The following is a 15,477-nucleotide window of genomic DNA, read 5'->3' as shown; positions in this document are numbered from 1 at the left end:
TTAAGATAGACCAATTATGGGGTTAATGAAGGCATTTGGTGTTTGCCACCAGGCAGACCACCACACCTGCATCTAGGTTTTCTGAAATTTACCAAAAGCACAATCCAAAAGGAACAGTTGAACATTTAATACACTTACATCGCCTTCATATTTAGACTTATGGATCACAACTGCCTTTGACAGAACACTGGAATCAGGTTTACGTATGTTGAATTCCTTCTTCGAGCGAGTCTGCTCTTGAAGTGCTTTCCATTCATCTAGAGTCATTTCATGGGGACCGTCATCCACTATTGTGTCATGTTCTTCATTCACTCTATAACAAATTATAACAAAAACAGTGATTAGTCCCTAAAGATTATCCTATGACAGTGACTGGCTGTTTGTGGCAGCTCTCGGAAATGCTACATTCCCAATAACAGTTTTATCATTCAACTGCATCCACTCAAACCTCTCACTTCAGTGGTATATTCATTAAGAATTTTCTCCGGTCACCAACCAGAAATTTCACACAGATGCTAGCTCATATAATTACCCTTTCCAGTTGTGTTCTCTTAACATCTCAGTGTGGCCATTACTTTGCTTCCCCTCGTCCCCAGCATATATATTTAAAATGATTGTGACAATTTCAATTGAAAGATGTCCAAGTTAAGCAGCTGTACATTTGTTAAAGAAAAACTCTCAGTATCATTACAAAGCAAACGAAACAGCTAATGCACAGCGAAAGTGAACATGAAAACAAAAGCTTTCGACTTAGTCCCAGTTTCTTTAATCATCCTTACCCACAATATGTCAACACATGGGTGTGAACATGAACTCAGCTTTAGGCAAATCACATACAAGCAGATATTCAAGACGTAAAAGAGCCAAATCTAGTATAAAAGCTGTAGATAAATGGAAGTTTCACAGCATTAGAAATGAGGCTAGAACTAAAGGCTACTGCAGCAGCAAAACTACAATACTAGATACTCAACACACTATACCAAAAATATGTAGTATAAATGCAATAATTAAGCAGTATTCAGTAAAAATGTACAGAAAAAGAGAGCACAGCAGTCTATACCTGTAACAACTAGGAAGCAGCAAATTGATCCCATGAAATACAGAATGCTAAATAATCAACTGTTCCACCTTTACCCAAAAAGAAAAACTAACAACTGGGCCATGCTTGCGACTCCACATCAGCCAAGGAAGACAGTTTGATCCACAAGAGAGAAAGGTGTACAAGAAATGATGTGTAGCAGGAAAATTATATTTAATGGGCAATCAACCATATATAAATTGGTTATAACCAATGAATTTATGGCTCAAGATCACAAAAGTGATTGATTAATGACCCAGTATCAGTGTTACATGTACTCTGAATGGTGTCAAAGTAACCTAGGATGAAGTTGAAAAAGACCTACCAGTCTTAGCAGACTTGACACTATGTCCAACCAATGCAGAGCCACAATCAACAAAGTAAATAGAGTGCTGACCTATTAACCAAAATAGCAGAGCACAAGTCAGATGAAGTCATGTGCAAACTATATAGTGCCGAACCAGTCCATACCTTGAGCACTGTCGATTCTGGCCCCTGACACATTCAATTAAAGAAACAGCAAGTCCAGATCAGATCAAGTCTTAAATTTCACAGCTACGAGGAAAGACTGAAGAAACTTGGGCTTTTTCACTTTTATAAAAAGGCATTTTGTGGGTGAAATTTGAAATATTAATCACAAGCTATTTCTGGATAGTATTGAGTAATTAAAACAAAAGGCCGCTTTCTAGATGGATGAACTATTGCTAGAATGTGGAAAGCATGTGTACAGTGTTGTGGCAGGAAGAATAGTGAACTCACTTGTTTTCCACATCTCCTTCGTGCACTTCTTGAGGTTCCTCCATTTCAGTCATTTCTTCAGCTGGAGTAGCGTCAGATTCCCTGCAATTGTGGGAAAAATAGCTGTGGTCAGTCTGACCCAGATGTTGTCACAATTTATTAAAGCATTCGACAACATAGCCACTCTAAGTATTAAGTTAGAATAATGCAATTTATTCTTTCAATGGCCAAAGGAAGTTTTCCTTACGTTAAATGTTTAAAATTTATGGTTGTTTACAGAAAGCTCAAAGAACCTGAGAGTCTCAAAGAGATCTATTCAGTTGGCACATCTGTTCTCATCTTTAAAAAAGATAGTTCTTTCTTAAGAAAGTCCCAGCTTTCCACTTACAAGCCACACTTCTTAATAATGATGAAAACTTCAGAATTATATTGAATGTGCATATTCAAGTCACCCCATGCCTAAAATGTAATACATAGTATGAGGGAATGACATACAGTGCCTATAAAGAAGTATTCATCCCCTTGGAAATTTTCATGTTTTAATGTTTTACAATGTTGAATCACAGTGGATTTAATTTGGCTTTTTTGACACAGATCAAAAGAAAACTCTTTTGTATCAAAGTGAAAACAGATCTCTGAAAGCGATCTAAATTAATTATAAATCTAAAACAAAAAAAGATTGTATAAGTATTCACCCCTTTAATATGACACACCAAATCATCACTGGTGCAGCCAATTGGTTTTAGAAGACACATAATTAAATGGAGATCACCTGTGCGCAGTCAAGGTGTTTCAGTTGATTGTAGCAAAATTACATCTGTATCTGGAAAGTCCAACTGCTGGTGAGTCAGTATCCTGGCAAAAACTACACCTTGAAGACAAAAGAATACTCCAAGCAATTCTGTGAAAAGGTTGTTGAAAAGGACAAGTCAGGAGATAGGTACAAAAAAATTTCAAAGTCACTGAATATTCCCTGGAGTACACTTAAGTCAATCATCAAGAAATGGAAAGAACATGGCACAGCTGTAAACCTGCCTGAAGCAGGTCCTCCTCAAAAACTGAGTAACTAGTGAGGGAGGCCACCAGGAGACTTAACAATTCTGGAGGAGTTACAAGCTTTAGTGGCTGAGATGGGAGAGACTGCACATACAACAACTGTTGCCCAGGTGCCCTCACCTCAATAGGAGAGTGGCAAAGCAAATGCCACTACTGAAAAAAAAAACCTGAAATGAAATCTCAGCTAGAGTTTGCCAGAAAGCATGTGGGAGACTCTGAAGTCAGCTGGAAGGTTCTATGGTGTAATGAAACCAAAATGGAGCTTTTTGGCTATTGGACTGAACATTATGTTTGGAATAAGCCAAACATCGCAGAAAAACACACCATCCCTATTGTGAAGCATGGTGATGGCTGTATCATGCTGTGGGAATCCTTCACTGCAGCAAGTCCTGTAAGGCTAGTGAAGGTTGAAGCCAAAATGAATACAACAAAATACAGGGAAATCCTGGAGGAGGATCTGAAGCAGTCTGCAAGAGAACTGCAACTTGAGAGAAGATTTGTTTTCCAGCAAGCATAAACCAAAGCCATACAGGAATGGCTTAAAAACAACAAAGCTGATGTCCCGGAGTGGCCAACTCAGAGTCAGGCCTTAATCTAATTGAGAATTTGTGACTAGACTTGAAAAGGGTTGTCCACTCACAATCCCCATGCACTCTGACAGAGCTTGAGCAGTTTTGCAAAGAAGAATGGAGAAAAATTGCAGTATCCAGATGTGCAAAACTATAAGAAACTTATCCACACAGACTCAAGGCTACTGACCTTGAAGGGGGTGAGTAATTTTGCAATTATTTTGTGTTCAATAATTGTAATAAATTTGCAGAAATCTGTTTTCACTTTGACACAGAATTTTCCGTTGATCAGTGACAAAAAAGCAAAAATAGATTACTGTGATTAAATATTGTAAAACAGTAAAACATTAGAACCTCTGGGGGTGAATTTTTTTTATATAGGCGCTATATCCTCTAATATAAAACATAAACAGATCTCTAATGGCAGCATTCGAGATATTTTCATAATTTTGTTCTTCCCTTACAATATACAAGGCATCATTTTTATTGTAGAAATAAAGGTTTAGAGAAATTCACATGCAATTCACCACCACTAGCCTAAATGCAAGACCTTTCTTCCACTTCAACCACTGATATGATGGGGAAAAAATGTGACAAGTTCAACAGAACAACCATTTCTCCTTTACAAAACCCTTTAATGCAACATTGCCTTGGAGCACAAGACAATATTTTCTTTTATACATTACACTAGCGTTCACTGAGATACACGAGGAAAAAAAGTAAAGCAGGAGTAGATAATTTCCATTAAAAAAAAAATCGATGACTGGTGCAAATATTGCATCACATTAAATATAGCAGATCAGAAGGAGCAAGCAGTTTGGGAACAGTTGAGCTAATCATGAACAGAACTGATCACTCACATGGGACAGCAAATAGAGCTGGTGATGGCTGTTGAGAGAATGGCTTATTTGAGTAATGATTCTCTCTCCTTGTGGAATTTAGTAGCAATTGGTTCAATAGGCCTTGTTCAGTCAGTGATAGAACACTACAACACAGAAATAGAACCTTTGGCCATTTAGTCCATGCTGGCCAGGTTTTCTGTATAGCCCCATCTATCCGCACCTGGAACATAAGCCTTTCCTATCTTTCTCATCTATGTATCCATCCAAACCCAAGTTTATTACAATTGAACCTGCTTCTACCTTTTCATTAGCCTCTCAATTCATATTCATGCCACCCTCTGACTGAAGTAGATCCCCCCTCCCCCAAGATACTTAATTACATCACCTTTAACCCTAAACATATGATTTCTAAATCTTGTCTCACAACCTGAGGGGAAAAAGCCCATCTATACCCTTCAGTTTTGTATAACTCCTTAAGAACTTCCCTAGTTTTCCTACGGCTCCAGTGGATAAAGTCCATTGTATTATTGGAAAGATACTAACATGGATAGAAGATTGAGTGACTGACAGGAGGCAAAGAGTGGGAATAAAGGGGCCATATTCTGATTGGCTGCCAGTGACTAGTGGTGTTCCACAGGGGTTGGTATTGGGACCAGTTTTTTTTTTACATTATACGTCAACAATTTGGATGAAGGAAATGAAGGCTTTGAAGCTAAGTTTGAAGATGATACAAAGGTAGGTGGAGGAGTAGGTAGTGTTGAGGAAGCAGGGAAGCTGTAAAGGGACTTGGCAGATTAGGAGAATGGGCAAATAAGAGGCAGATAGAATACAGTACAGGGAAGTGTACAGTCATGAAAGCTGGTAGAAGGAATAAAACAGGCTATTTTCTAAATGGGGAGTAAATTCATAATTCAGAGCTGCAAAAAGTCTTGGAAGTCCTGCAGGGTTTCCTAAAGGTTAACTTGCAGGGTACGTCAGTGGTAAGGAAGGCAAATGCAATGTTAGCATTCATTTCAAGAGGGCTAGAATAGAAGAGCAAGAATGTGACGCTGAGAATTTATAAGGAATTGGTCAGACCGCACTTGAAACTCTGTGGGCACTTTTGGGCCCCATATCTAAAAGATGTGCTGGCATCGGAGAGGCAGTTCACAAGAATGATTCCAGGAATGAAAGGGTTAGGAGTTGTAGTGTTCTCGCTCAGGTGTAAGAGAGCGCTGAACTAAACACCGAGGTAAACCGTAGTCAATGAAAACAGGATCGTAGTAAGATTAACCGTTTACAGTTCACTCTTCCTCATTAACGTATGGTGAAAACTGTTGATAAAACAATACAAGATTTGTACAGTATTTGTTTCCTTCTTGATATCACATTTACATCATAGACACTTGCAAAGGTAAAACTACAACTACATTACATTAAAATGCAGCATACAGTCAGAATCTACCTACGCCATTGACTGTTTTAAATACACTTCAACACAAACTATCCGCAACTCTTTAACTAACGAAAACATAAACCTTATCAACCGTCTTTACTTTTAACAGAATCAGCGTTAACATTTTAATTCAACATATCGATTATCTCACGAACTTACGGCGTTGCTTCACTATGTTTCTAGTGCGTAGAAAGACAACTTTTCTTGTGCTGATCCTGCACATGTGAGCCCCCTCCTTCCCGTTTCTCCAAACCGGTATTTTCCCACAAGACGCGGCGAAACCGGATGTGACATCATCGCATGCCGCGATATATCACAGACAACGAATTTACTTTAAACAATCCTAACTTTAACTAAAAAATGCTAACAAACGAATTACTAAAGCAAAAATATTATAAACTAAACAAATGCCATAAAGGCAACACAGGAGTATTTGATGGCTCTGGGCCTATACTCGCTGGAGTTTAGGAGAATGAGGGAAATTGCATTGAGACCTATTGAATATTGAAAGGCTTAGAGTGAATGTACAGACAGTGTTTCCTATAGTGGGAGAATCTAGAATCAGAGGACACAGCCTCAGAATAGAGGAACATCCATTTAGAACAGAGATGAGGAGGGATTATTTTTAAACTAGAGTGTGGTGAATCTGTGGAATTCACTGCCACAGATTGCTGCATAGGTCAAGCCACCAAGTATATTTAAAATGGAGGTTGATATGTTCTTGGTTAGACAGGGTGTCAAAAGGTTACAGGGAGAAAGCAGGAGAATAGGGTTCAGAGGGTTATATCAGCCATGATAGAATGGCAGAGCAGACTTGATGGACCGAGTGGCCTAATTCTGCTCCTACATCTTAGGTCTTGTATTCTAAACTTGGCCTCCCCAACATCTTATACAACATCAACATAACATCCCAGTTCCTGTACTCAAGGCCCTACCAAGTATAGTAACAATTGTTGTTAGCAATTAGTATTATTAAAAAATGTTATTTTTCTTTGGCACAAATTACACCTCTCCAGATGGATGAACTAAATGGATTCAAATATTCTCTGAACTATTGCAAAAATACTCAATATGCTGGTTTTTTGTTTAAATAACCAGAAAAGGTACATCAGCCCAAGTTTAAATAACCTTGAAGGAACAAAGGTGGTGTTGATCAACTACTCCTTTCAAAGATAATCAGAATGTCTTCCTGCGCAGTAGCAGTTGGCTTATGCCAACAAAAGCAGAAAGTGCTGTCTCCCAGTGGGCTGTTAGGGATTATTCAGGGGTTATGGAATTATGTGAATATAAGAAATATTAATTCAAACAAGAACCAGATAATTTTCAAGTTATACAGAGACCAAATCAGCAAAGGATACAATGTTTACTGCAACAAGCCAACAAGGAAGGGGATGATGACGACGACGACGACGACGACGACTCAGGGCTGAGAAGCCAGTGTCCCGCATTTTCATGCCTTACAAGGTACGGATCAAAAGACTGTGTGGCACGCCACTCCTCACACAGACATTTTGCAGTATTTTTCTTAATGTTACAAGGTCGAGTTGCGAGCTCAACACTCAACCCAGCTTGGACAAAAAGCATAATCGGGAAAGGCCAGACTGGATTTGAACCTGGGAACCTCCATTCCGGAGTCCGACGCTGATATCACTACACCACCAGCCGACCAAGGAAGGAGACAACCAGCAAAATGTCATGAACGACAAAGCTGCATTTTAGAGAGCAGCTAAATGCATCAAAAGGATAAATAAAGGATAAAAGACTAGGAGTATTTCATTTCCATTTCTGCTGGAGTCTTGCAGATAGCCAGTTAGGGATGATAGACAGTGTAGATGTCGATCCACTTAGGGACATGGTAGCTGAGTGATAGGGGAGGGGATCCTAAATGGTGTATTTATAATTAGATCCTCAAAGTTTGGCCTTCCTGTAAAATATTTCTGTCCAGGATCAAGGTACATTAGGGATTATTCACTAGCTATGCAATCATGTGAATGCAGCTGATATTAACTCCAACAACAACCAGTTTTCAGCTCTTGATGCAAATTACGAGCAGCATCAGTTTGAAGTTAACAGGACAGATTTGCAAAGAAACAGCACTATCTGCCAGATCAGGCTGTTAGTCTAGAGCAGGGGGCTGGCTACTAAGAGATATGTTTTGAAAAGTATTGACCATGAGGCATTCTCATATGCATCAGCCAAACATTAGACAATGGAGTTATGTTAATTACCCTGCATCAAACCAGGCTTAAATTACTTGCACCAATGTAATCAAGTTCAAGGAAATTTTCACACCAGACTGATACTGTCACTTAGCACATTAAACATGATCACGGACATAGCTGATCTATCTATAGCTGGGATTTTGTGTCAGCCTCAGAACACTAATCTTGGGTGCCTGGGTTCTCTCTCCTCAGAACCTTTTAGACCATCCGTGTAAATCAGTTGTCCCAGCAAAGGCATCTGAATCTTCAGACTTGTCCTAACAGTTACAATACTCTTCCATTGTAAATGTATTTCAAAGGAACCACTTGTCAGACACAAAGTATTGAACCAAGCAATGCCATTGCAGCTTTTGAAATTGTATTGGATCACCTACTCTTACCCATTGTCCTCAAGAGTATGAAATATTGATGTACTTTGAGTTTTGGAGATTCTACTAAAAGCCTCCAAAAGAATGTTTACTTGTCGTAGTAAATGAAGACTTTCATGTCAACCAACTTCTCCAGTTTCTCTAGTTACTTAGTCACAGTCACAACACAGGAACGTTGTTAAAGATTGTTTTACAGCCAAACTGCAATTTCTACTCTAGCCACTTGTTGCTTTGCCATCAGGGTACAATTGGAAGTCATCTGTCTTCCATTAATAATACCCTTAAAACTTAGTGAACTGTATTGAACAGGCAAAGGTACTTCATGAGCTGCAGTGCCAGGAATTCTGCCTATTTTATTCCGGATATTCTCAGTAAGATCTGCAGCTGCCAAGAACAAAAGTGGATACTTTTGTAGGCTTAATGAGAAGGGCAAATACAAAATATCTTCAGAAGCAAAAACAAAAGATTTTTTTTTAAACTATGCGATCTAGAGTGTGTAAACCTGTGGATTCATTAACACAAAGCACTTAAAGACCAAGTTACAGAATTTACATTTAAAATTTATATTTTGTAAAGCAAAAGCCATTAAGGCATATGAAGTAAGAGCAGAATATGGTGTTAAGATCAATAATCAATGACTGTATTGAATGGTGAAGACTTAAGAAGGCAAAATAACTTACTCCTTTATCCAATTCATCTTTTCATGTTTTCTTATGCATATGGCCACTGTTCTTTGACAAACTCTTCCTCACATATTTTCTTTAAAATGTCTAACAATCAGTCCCTTATCACTCAATAACTCATGTGGCTTGGCTTAAATCCAGATAGGCTTTCTGTTTGACACCTCACTTTCACCCACAACCACCTCCCCCAAAAAAGGGCTTTGAAAACTGTAAATCCTCCACTACCACCTCAGTCTGAGAAAAGGGGTTTCAGACTCAACACATATTGACTGATTTCCCTTCCCACAGATGCTGCTTGACTGACCAAGTACTTCCAACATTTCTGTTTCAGACTCCAACATCAATGTCTGTCCACTACATGTCAACACATTTAGAAGTGTTGACACTACACTCAAATGTTCTACTTTAGTACACGGCATTTTTGCAGCATGCAAAAGCAGATCGAAATCCTACCTACAAGTTGAGAATTTTTTTACCCCACCTATTCATGAGCTATCCAAATTTAGTACAAGTTGAGCACCCCTTATCCGAAATGCTTGGGGCCAGGAGTATTTCAGATTTTGGAATACTTGCAACTATATAATGAGATACCTTGGAAAGAGACCCAAGTCTAAACACAAAATCCATTAACATTATGTAACCCTTACCCAACAGGCTGGTATATGTCTAGGGGAAAAAGGAGATCCAGCCACTCTCCAACCCACCTCCCGTACACGCAGGTGCTGTGAGAATCGAGTTAATGCCTCGCGCCCGCCAACAGTATCAAACCCACAACAAATACCGTTATGAAATACACTTTAAAGAGTTTACTAAAATTAAAAAAAATAGTAGGCAATACTATATATATATATATATATATATATATATATATATATATATATATACACAAGGAAAAAAACAAAAGGCGCCAACTTATCAAAGTTCAGTCTGTTTAGTGCACTCGTTGGAGCTCAATCAACAAACCAATCGACCCATCCGGCCGTCGCACCTGGGACCACCCCGGTGGTCTTACGAGCAGTCCAGCACACGTCCACCTTCCTCAGCGTCTTCCTCGGCCTTCCCAAAAAAACCCGCGAAAATCCCTCCCCCAAGTTCCCAGCATCACAAGACACAATGACATTTCCCATTGATTAACAAATGAATACAATTACCATATCAGCCATTCTAAAGTGAAACAACGGCGAGAGAAACACTTATCCGACAAAGAAACATTCCTACTTGTAACAAACCAAAGAGGCCATTTTGAGTAACATACCCAGGACATTGTACATTCTCTCCCCACCAGCAAATGTCATGCCCTCATGGCATTACTAGAGGTCCCCAACGCTTCTTGCAACACACAAAACCCAACCCAGGTGCAGAAAGCAGTGACATAACTACCCAGAGCAGTAGAAATCACACTCGGTTCTCCCAGTACCACATATGTCAACTGCTCCGGGGGGCGCCTAATCCTCTGAGATCTCCATACCCCTTCTGCCCCACTGGGCTCCCTCGTCACCTGCGAACCCACTGTCTCGGACACCCCAGGTCTACCTGACAGACCCGCACCCCCTTCCTCACAGGGGTCCTCCCTCACCTGAGATCTCTCCGGCTCACGCTCGGGTTCCACCCTCTCTCCCACCAATGTAGGCTGCCTCTCCATCTGACCCTCAAGACCTTCCCTCCTCTCACCCAATTCAGTATGGGAAGGGCCAGGAGCCTCCTCTCCTGGTACTGGAGCACCAGCGAATGGGAACAGGGCCCACTCATCTGAGTCGTCCTCCTCTGAATCGGTAGCCATTCCCGGGTGAGGGACCCGTCCCCGCTCTTCAGCAGCGGGCTCTTCCCATTCTCCGCGCCCTCGCAGAGTCCTTGTACTGGGCGTAACCTCCCACTCGGGCTCCTTATCCACCTGCACCGCTTGACCCAGTGGCAGCAGGTGATTCATATGGAGTACCTTGATAGGCCCTTTTTCATCCTCAGGTTTCACCCGGTAAACGGGCAGGTTCGGCATCTGGCTCTCTGTTACATAGGGGCTGGCCGCCCATCGATCTGCCAACTTGTGCTTACCAGGGAGTCCCAAATTCCGTAAAAGGACCCGGTCGCCCGGTAATAATTGTACAAACTTCACCTTTCGATCATACCGCTTCTTATTCTTCTGATTTTGTTTGGTAGCCGCCGCCTCGGCCAACTCGTACGCCCGCTGTAACTCACTCTTCATGTCGGACACGTACTTTAGATGGGACTTCCTGGGAAATTCACCCACTCCACCTCCAAAACACACGTCAATGGGCAACCTCGCTTCCCGCCCGAACATCAGATAATAGGGTGAATACCCTGTAGCCTCATTGCGAGTACAATTGTAACAGTGAACCAATTGTCCAATATGACGATTCCACCTGCTTTTCTGCCCAATCTCCAGCGTCCCGAGCATATCCAACAGGGTCCTGTTGAATCTCTCTGGCTGAGGGTCTCCCTGTGGGTGGTAAGGGGTAGTCCTGGATTTCTCAACCCCAAGCATAGTCAGTAATTCCTGGATAAGGCGGCTCTCAAAGTCCCGCCCCTGATCACTATGGATTCGCCTGGGAAGGCCGTAATGCACAAAATACTTCTCCCATAACACCTTCGCCACTGTCGTCGCCTTCTGATCCTTGGTGGGAAATGCCTGAGCATAGCGAGTGTAATGATCGGTGATGACTAATACATTCGCGGTGTTGCTGGTGTCAGGCTCAATCGACAGGAAATCCATACATACCAGGTCCAGAGGTCCCGCACTCTGCAAGTGTGACAGTGGAACCGCCAACGCTGGCAGGGTCTTCCTCTGGATGCAATGACGGCATCCCCTACAGTATTCTTCGACGTCCCCCCTCATCCGGGGCCAGTAGAACCGGTCTTTGAGTAATCCATACGTCTTTTCCACCCCCAAATGTCCAGAATCATCATGTAAGGCCTGGAGTACAGCCTGGCGATACTCCTCCGGCAGGACCAGTTGCCAACAGTGGGGTTGGTCCGGAGGCGTCGTTACCTGGTACAAGATTTTGTTCTTTAACTTCAACCGAGACCACTCCTTCAACAACAGAGGCACGCATGGGTGTTTCGCCTTCTCAGCCAACGCCCGGGTCATTTTGCTGAGCAGTTGCCACTTCCCCCGGACTCAGTTCCAGCAACTGTTTAGTCCCCAGAGCGGTCAGGTCACAGTAAACTAGGGGTATGGCGTCATCAAAAACCCCCAAATGGTCCACGGCTCGTTCCAGCCTCCCTCTTCCCTCGGCCTTCACGGTGATAACAAACTGACACATCGCCTTCACTCCAGGGGCGGGGACACTCTCCCACTCCTCGTCCCTCTCCTCCTCCCCCGGCTCCCGACGAGACAATGCATCCGCATCGACATTCTTGCTTCCGGGGCGGTACCTCAGGCTGAAATCATATACCGACAATGCCGCCAGCCACCGATGTCCTGTGGCATCCAGCTTCGCCGAAGTCAAAATATAAGTGAGAGGATTGTTATCCGTTCTCACCTCAAACTTGGCTCCGTACAGGTAATCGCCCAGCTTGTCCACCACCGCCCACTTCAGCGCCAGGAACTCCAACTTGTGAGTGGGATAGTTTCTCTCCGATGGCGACAAGCTTCGGCTGACAAAGGCTACCGGTCTCAATGCTTTGCCATGCTCCTGGTACAGAACAGCCCCGAGACCCTCTCGGCTGGCATCCGTGTGCAGCACATATGGCTTCTGGGGATCGGCAAAAGCCAACACTGGGGCCTGGGTCAGGGCCCTTTTCAAAGATCGGAACGCCTCTTCACATTGATCATCACATCTCGAGCCAAAAGGTTCCGCCGGGTTCCAGTATCCTCCAGCGTCCTGCCTCTGGTTCCCCGTCCTCTTCTTCCCCACCGGGGGATAGCCACACAACAGCTGAGTCAACGGGTGACACACTTTGGCATATCCTTTCACAAATCGCCGGTAATACCCACAGAACCCCAAAAATGAGCGCAGAGCACCCACTTTCTGGGGTCTCGGCCAGGTGGTCACGGCCTCTATCTTGGTTGGATCAGTAGCCACTCCCTCTCGCGAAATGATATGGCCAATGTAGTTAACCGACGACTTGCAGAACTGGCATTTGTCCAGGGAAAGCTTCAACCCTTCTTCATTAAGCCGGTCCAACACCTTCAACAGCCTCTCCTCATGTTCCTTCAAAGTCGATCCAAACACTATCAAATCATCCAGGTACACCAGCACCTCCAACAGATTCATATCCCCCACAGTTCTCTCCATGAGCCTCTGGAAGGTGGCTGGGGCTCCCGATATGCCTTGGGGCATTCGTTCGAACTGAAAGAACCCCAGCGGGCAGATAAAAGCGGTCTTCTCTTTATCGGCCGCACTCATCGGGATCTGGTAATACCCACTTCTTAAATCCAGCACACTGAACCACTTCGCACCGCTCAAGCAGGCCAACGCATCCTCGACTCTTGGGACAGTATATTGATCAGGGACAGTTCGCCGATTCAACGTCCTGTAGTCAACACACATGCGCACTCGCCCATTCTTCTTCCGTGCCACCACTATTGGGGACGCATAAGGACTTCGAGACTCAGCTATGATTCCTGCCTCCTTCAACTTGCACAAGTGCTGTCGCACGTCCTCAACATCTGCCAGAGCCAGCCGCCGGGATCTCTCTCGGAATGGGGTGTCCTCCGTCACCCGGATGGTGTGGCGAGTGCTTTTGGCGCAGCCAACATCAAACTCGCCCCGAGAAAAAACAGTTTCCATCTTCAGCATCTTCTCCACTAGCCGGTGTTTCCACTCCGGCGACACAGGGGAATCCCCGAAGTTAAAGGCTTCAGCGGTCACCTCCCTTCGATGCTCCGATCCCTCCCCATTAGGGGTCCTCACTGGTGCGCTAGACATTACCGTCACCGGGAACAGATGTGCCAGCACCATTCCCCTCTTAAAGGTGATTTCTCTTGCCGTGGTGTTCCTGACACTTATAGCTATACGCCTTGCATGTACCACCCCTGGTCTCTGCACTTCGGGCCTCACCAGCGCCCCCGCCAGAAATCGGGTCTCCCCTTCAAGATCGTCTGGGGTGTCTACTAACAGGGTTTCTCCCGTCGGCACTCCTGGGAATCTGGGGGTCCCCATCACTAGTGCTACCTCCACTGGTCGGATCACCTTGGGCCTCGCCTGTGTACACCACACCGTCCCTCGTTTACACTCCGGGTCCAGCCCTTGGGAGGCAACCCCTTCTGCGAACACTGCTCGAAACACTGGATGCACCGAGAGGGTCTCCAGAAAGTCTTCCCCCCCTTTCTCCTTACAAGCTCCCAGGAGCCGTCGCACAACTGGGGAGTTAGTCCCCACCAGGAGGGTAGCACCACCGGTTTCCACCGGGTCAGGACACACCAACACCAACGTCTCAATAGCTTCCGACACTCCCACATTGCCCTCCGAGAACTCCAATCTCACCGATAGGTACCCATCGTACGGGTAGTCACCCTCGCTCACACCCCAAATCTGCAGGGCGTCAAATGGTGTTACGGGCAAATGCTTTAGATATTGATTGTAGAAAGACCGGTACAATAAGGTCACCTGCGATCCCGTATCAAGAACGGCTTTTGCGTAAATTCCCTCTATCCGTAGACCTACACTGGCACGGGGTCCTACCAGCCCATCCGGAACAGAGGCGTGGGCACCCGGTGGTCTTCCGGCTGATCTCTGGGAACGTGTTCCTCCAGAGGCTCCAGTCTGTTCCCTCACTGAGCCTCTCCTAAGTTTCCCGACACCTCTCCCTTTTTAGTCATAGGGGGGCTTGTCCTCCGCGGGACTCCTTGTCTCTCACAATCCCACCTAAAGTGACCCTCCTCTCCACAGCTATAGCACACCCTCGGCCGCCCACAGTCCCGCCTGAAATGCCCCTCTTTCCCACAGTTAAAGCACACACTGCCGGCCACCCCTCCTCTCCCAGGACGGCTCCTGCTCCCAATCCACTGCACTGATCGCCCCTGAGAGTAGGTACCTCCCCTGTCCCTCCCCTCCAAAGGGGGTTCCCTACTCCCCGGGGGATTGTCATTCCTCCACTCAGCCACCACTTCCTGTATTGCTGAGGATCGCTCCCGTAGGCCCGTGCCCCTTTTCCGCCCCAACGCCCTCTCGCACCTCTCTAATCAGTTGCCTGAAGGATGGAGGGGGACCTTTCCTATAAGCCTGCCGGATAGTCCACGCCACCTTGTCCTCCTCCAGAGAGCCACTGAATAGCTGACTCATCCTCACGCTAGCCACGTCAGTCGCCTTCACTACCCCCTGGTGCCGCAGCCCCGAGAACATCCCCTCCATCCTAAATATGTACTCGGAGAGCTTTTCCCCTCTCCATTGTTCCAGACATTGAAACTCTGCTAAAAGCAACCAGGGTTCCCCTGACAACCCAAACGCTCCCTCCAAAACTTCTAGGCAGTCCTCCACTGAGGCCCCAGGCTTCTCAGCTTTCAACTCCCGGACGGTTTTGGCTGCT

At 44.6% G+C, this 15,477-nt stretch overlaps 1 protein-coding gene across 1 annotated transcript in view; it reads right to left on the bottom strand.

The window, feature by feature from the left end:
- Positions 1-15,477, bottom strand: part of LOC132394118 (intracellular hyaluronan-binding protein 4.S-like) — a 60,444-nt gene that overhangs the window by 9,032 nt on the left and 35,935 nt on the right. The window contains exons 5-6 of the mRNA XM_059969878.1: positions 1,838-1,918; positions 139-313 (exon numbers count right to left, since the gene is read on the bottom strand). Coding sequence (XP_059825861.1) covers positions 139-313; positions 1,838-1,918 — 256 coding nt within the window. The remainder of the gene's footprint in view (positions 1-138; positions 314-1,837; positions 1,919-15,477) is intronic.

Source organism: Hypanus sabinus, chromosome 5 (genome assembly GCF_030144855.1).
Source record: "Hypanus sabinus isolate sHypSab1 chromosome 5, sHypSab1.hap1, whole genome shotgun sequence".
NCBI classification, from domain to species: Eukaryota; Metazoa; Chordata; class Chondrichthyes; order Myliobatiformes; family Dasyatidae; genus Hypanus; species Hypanus sabinus.
Note: the sequence above shows the minus strand (reverse complement) of the source record. Positions and strands in the feature narration are given on the sequence as shown.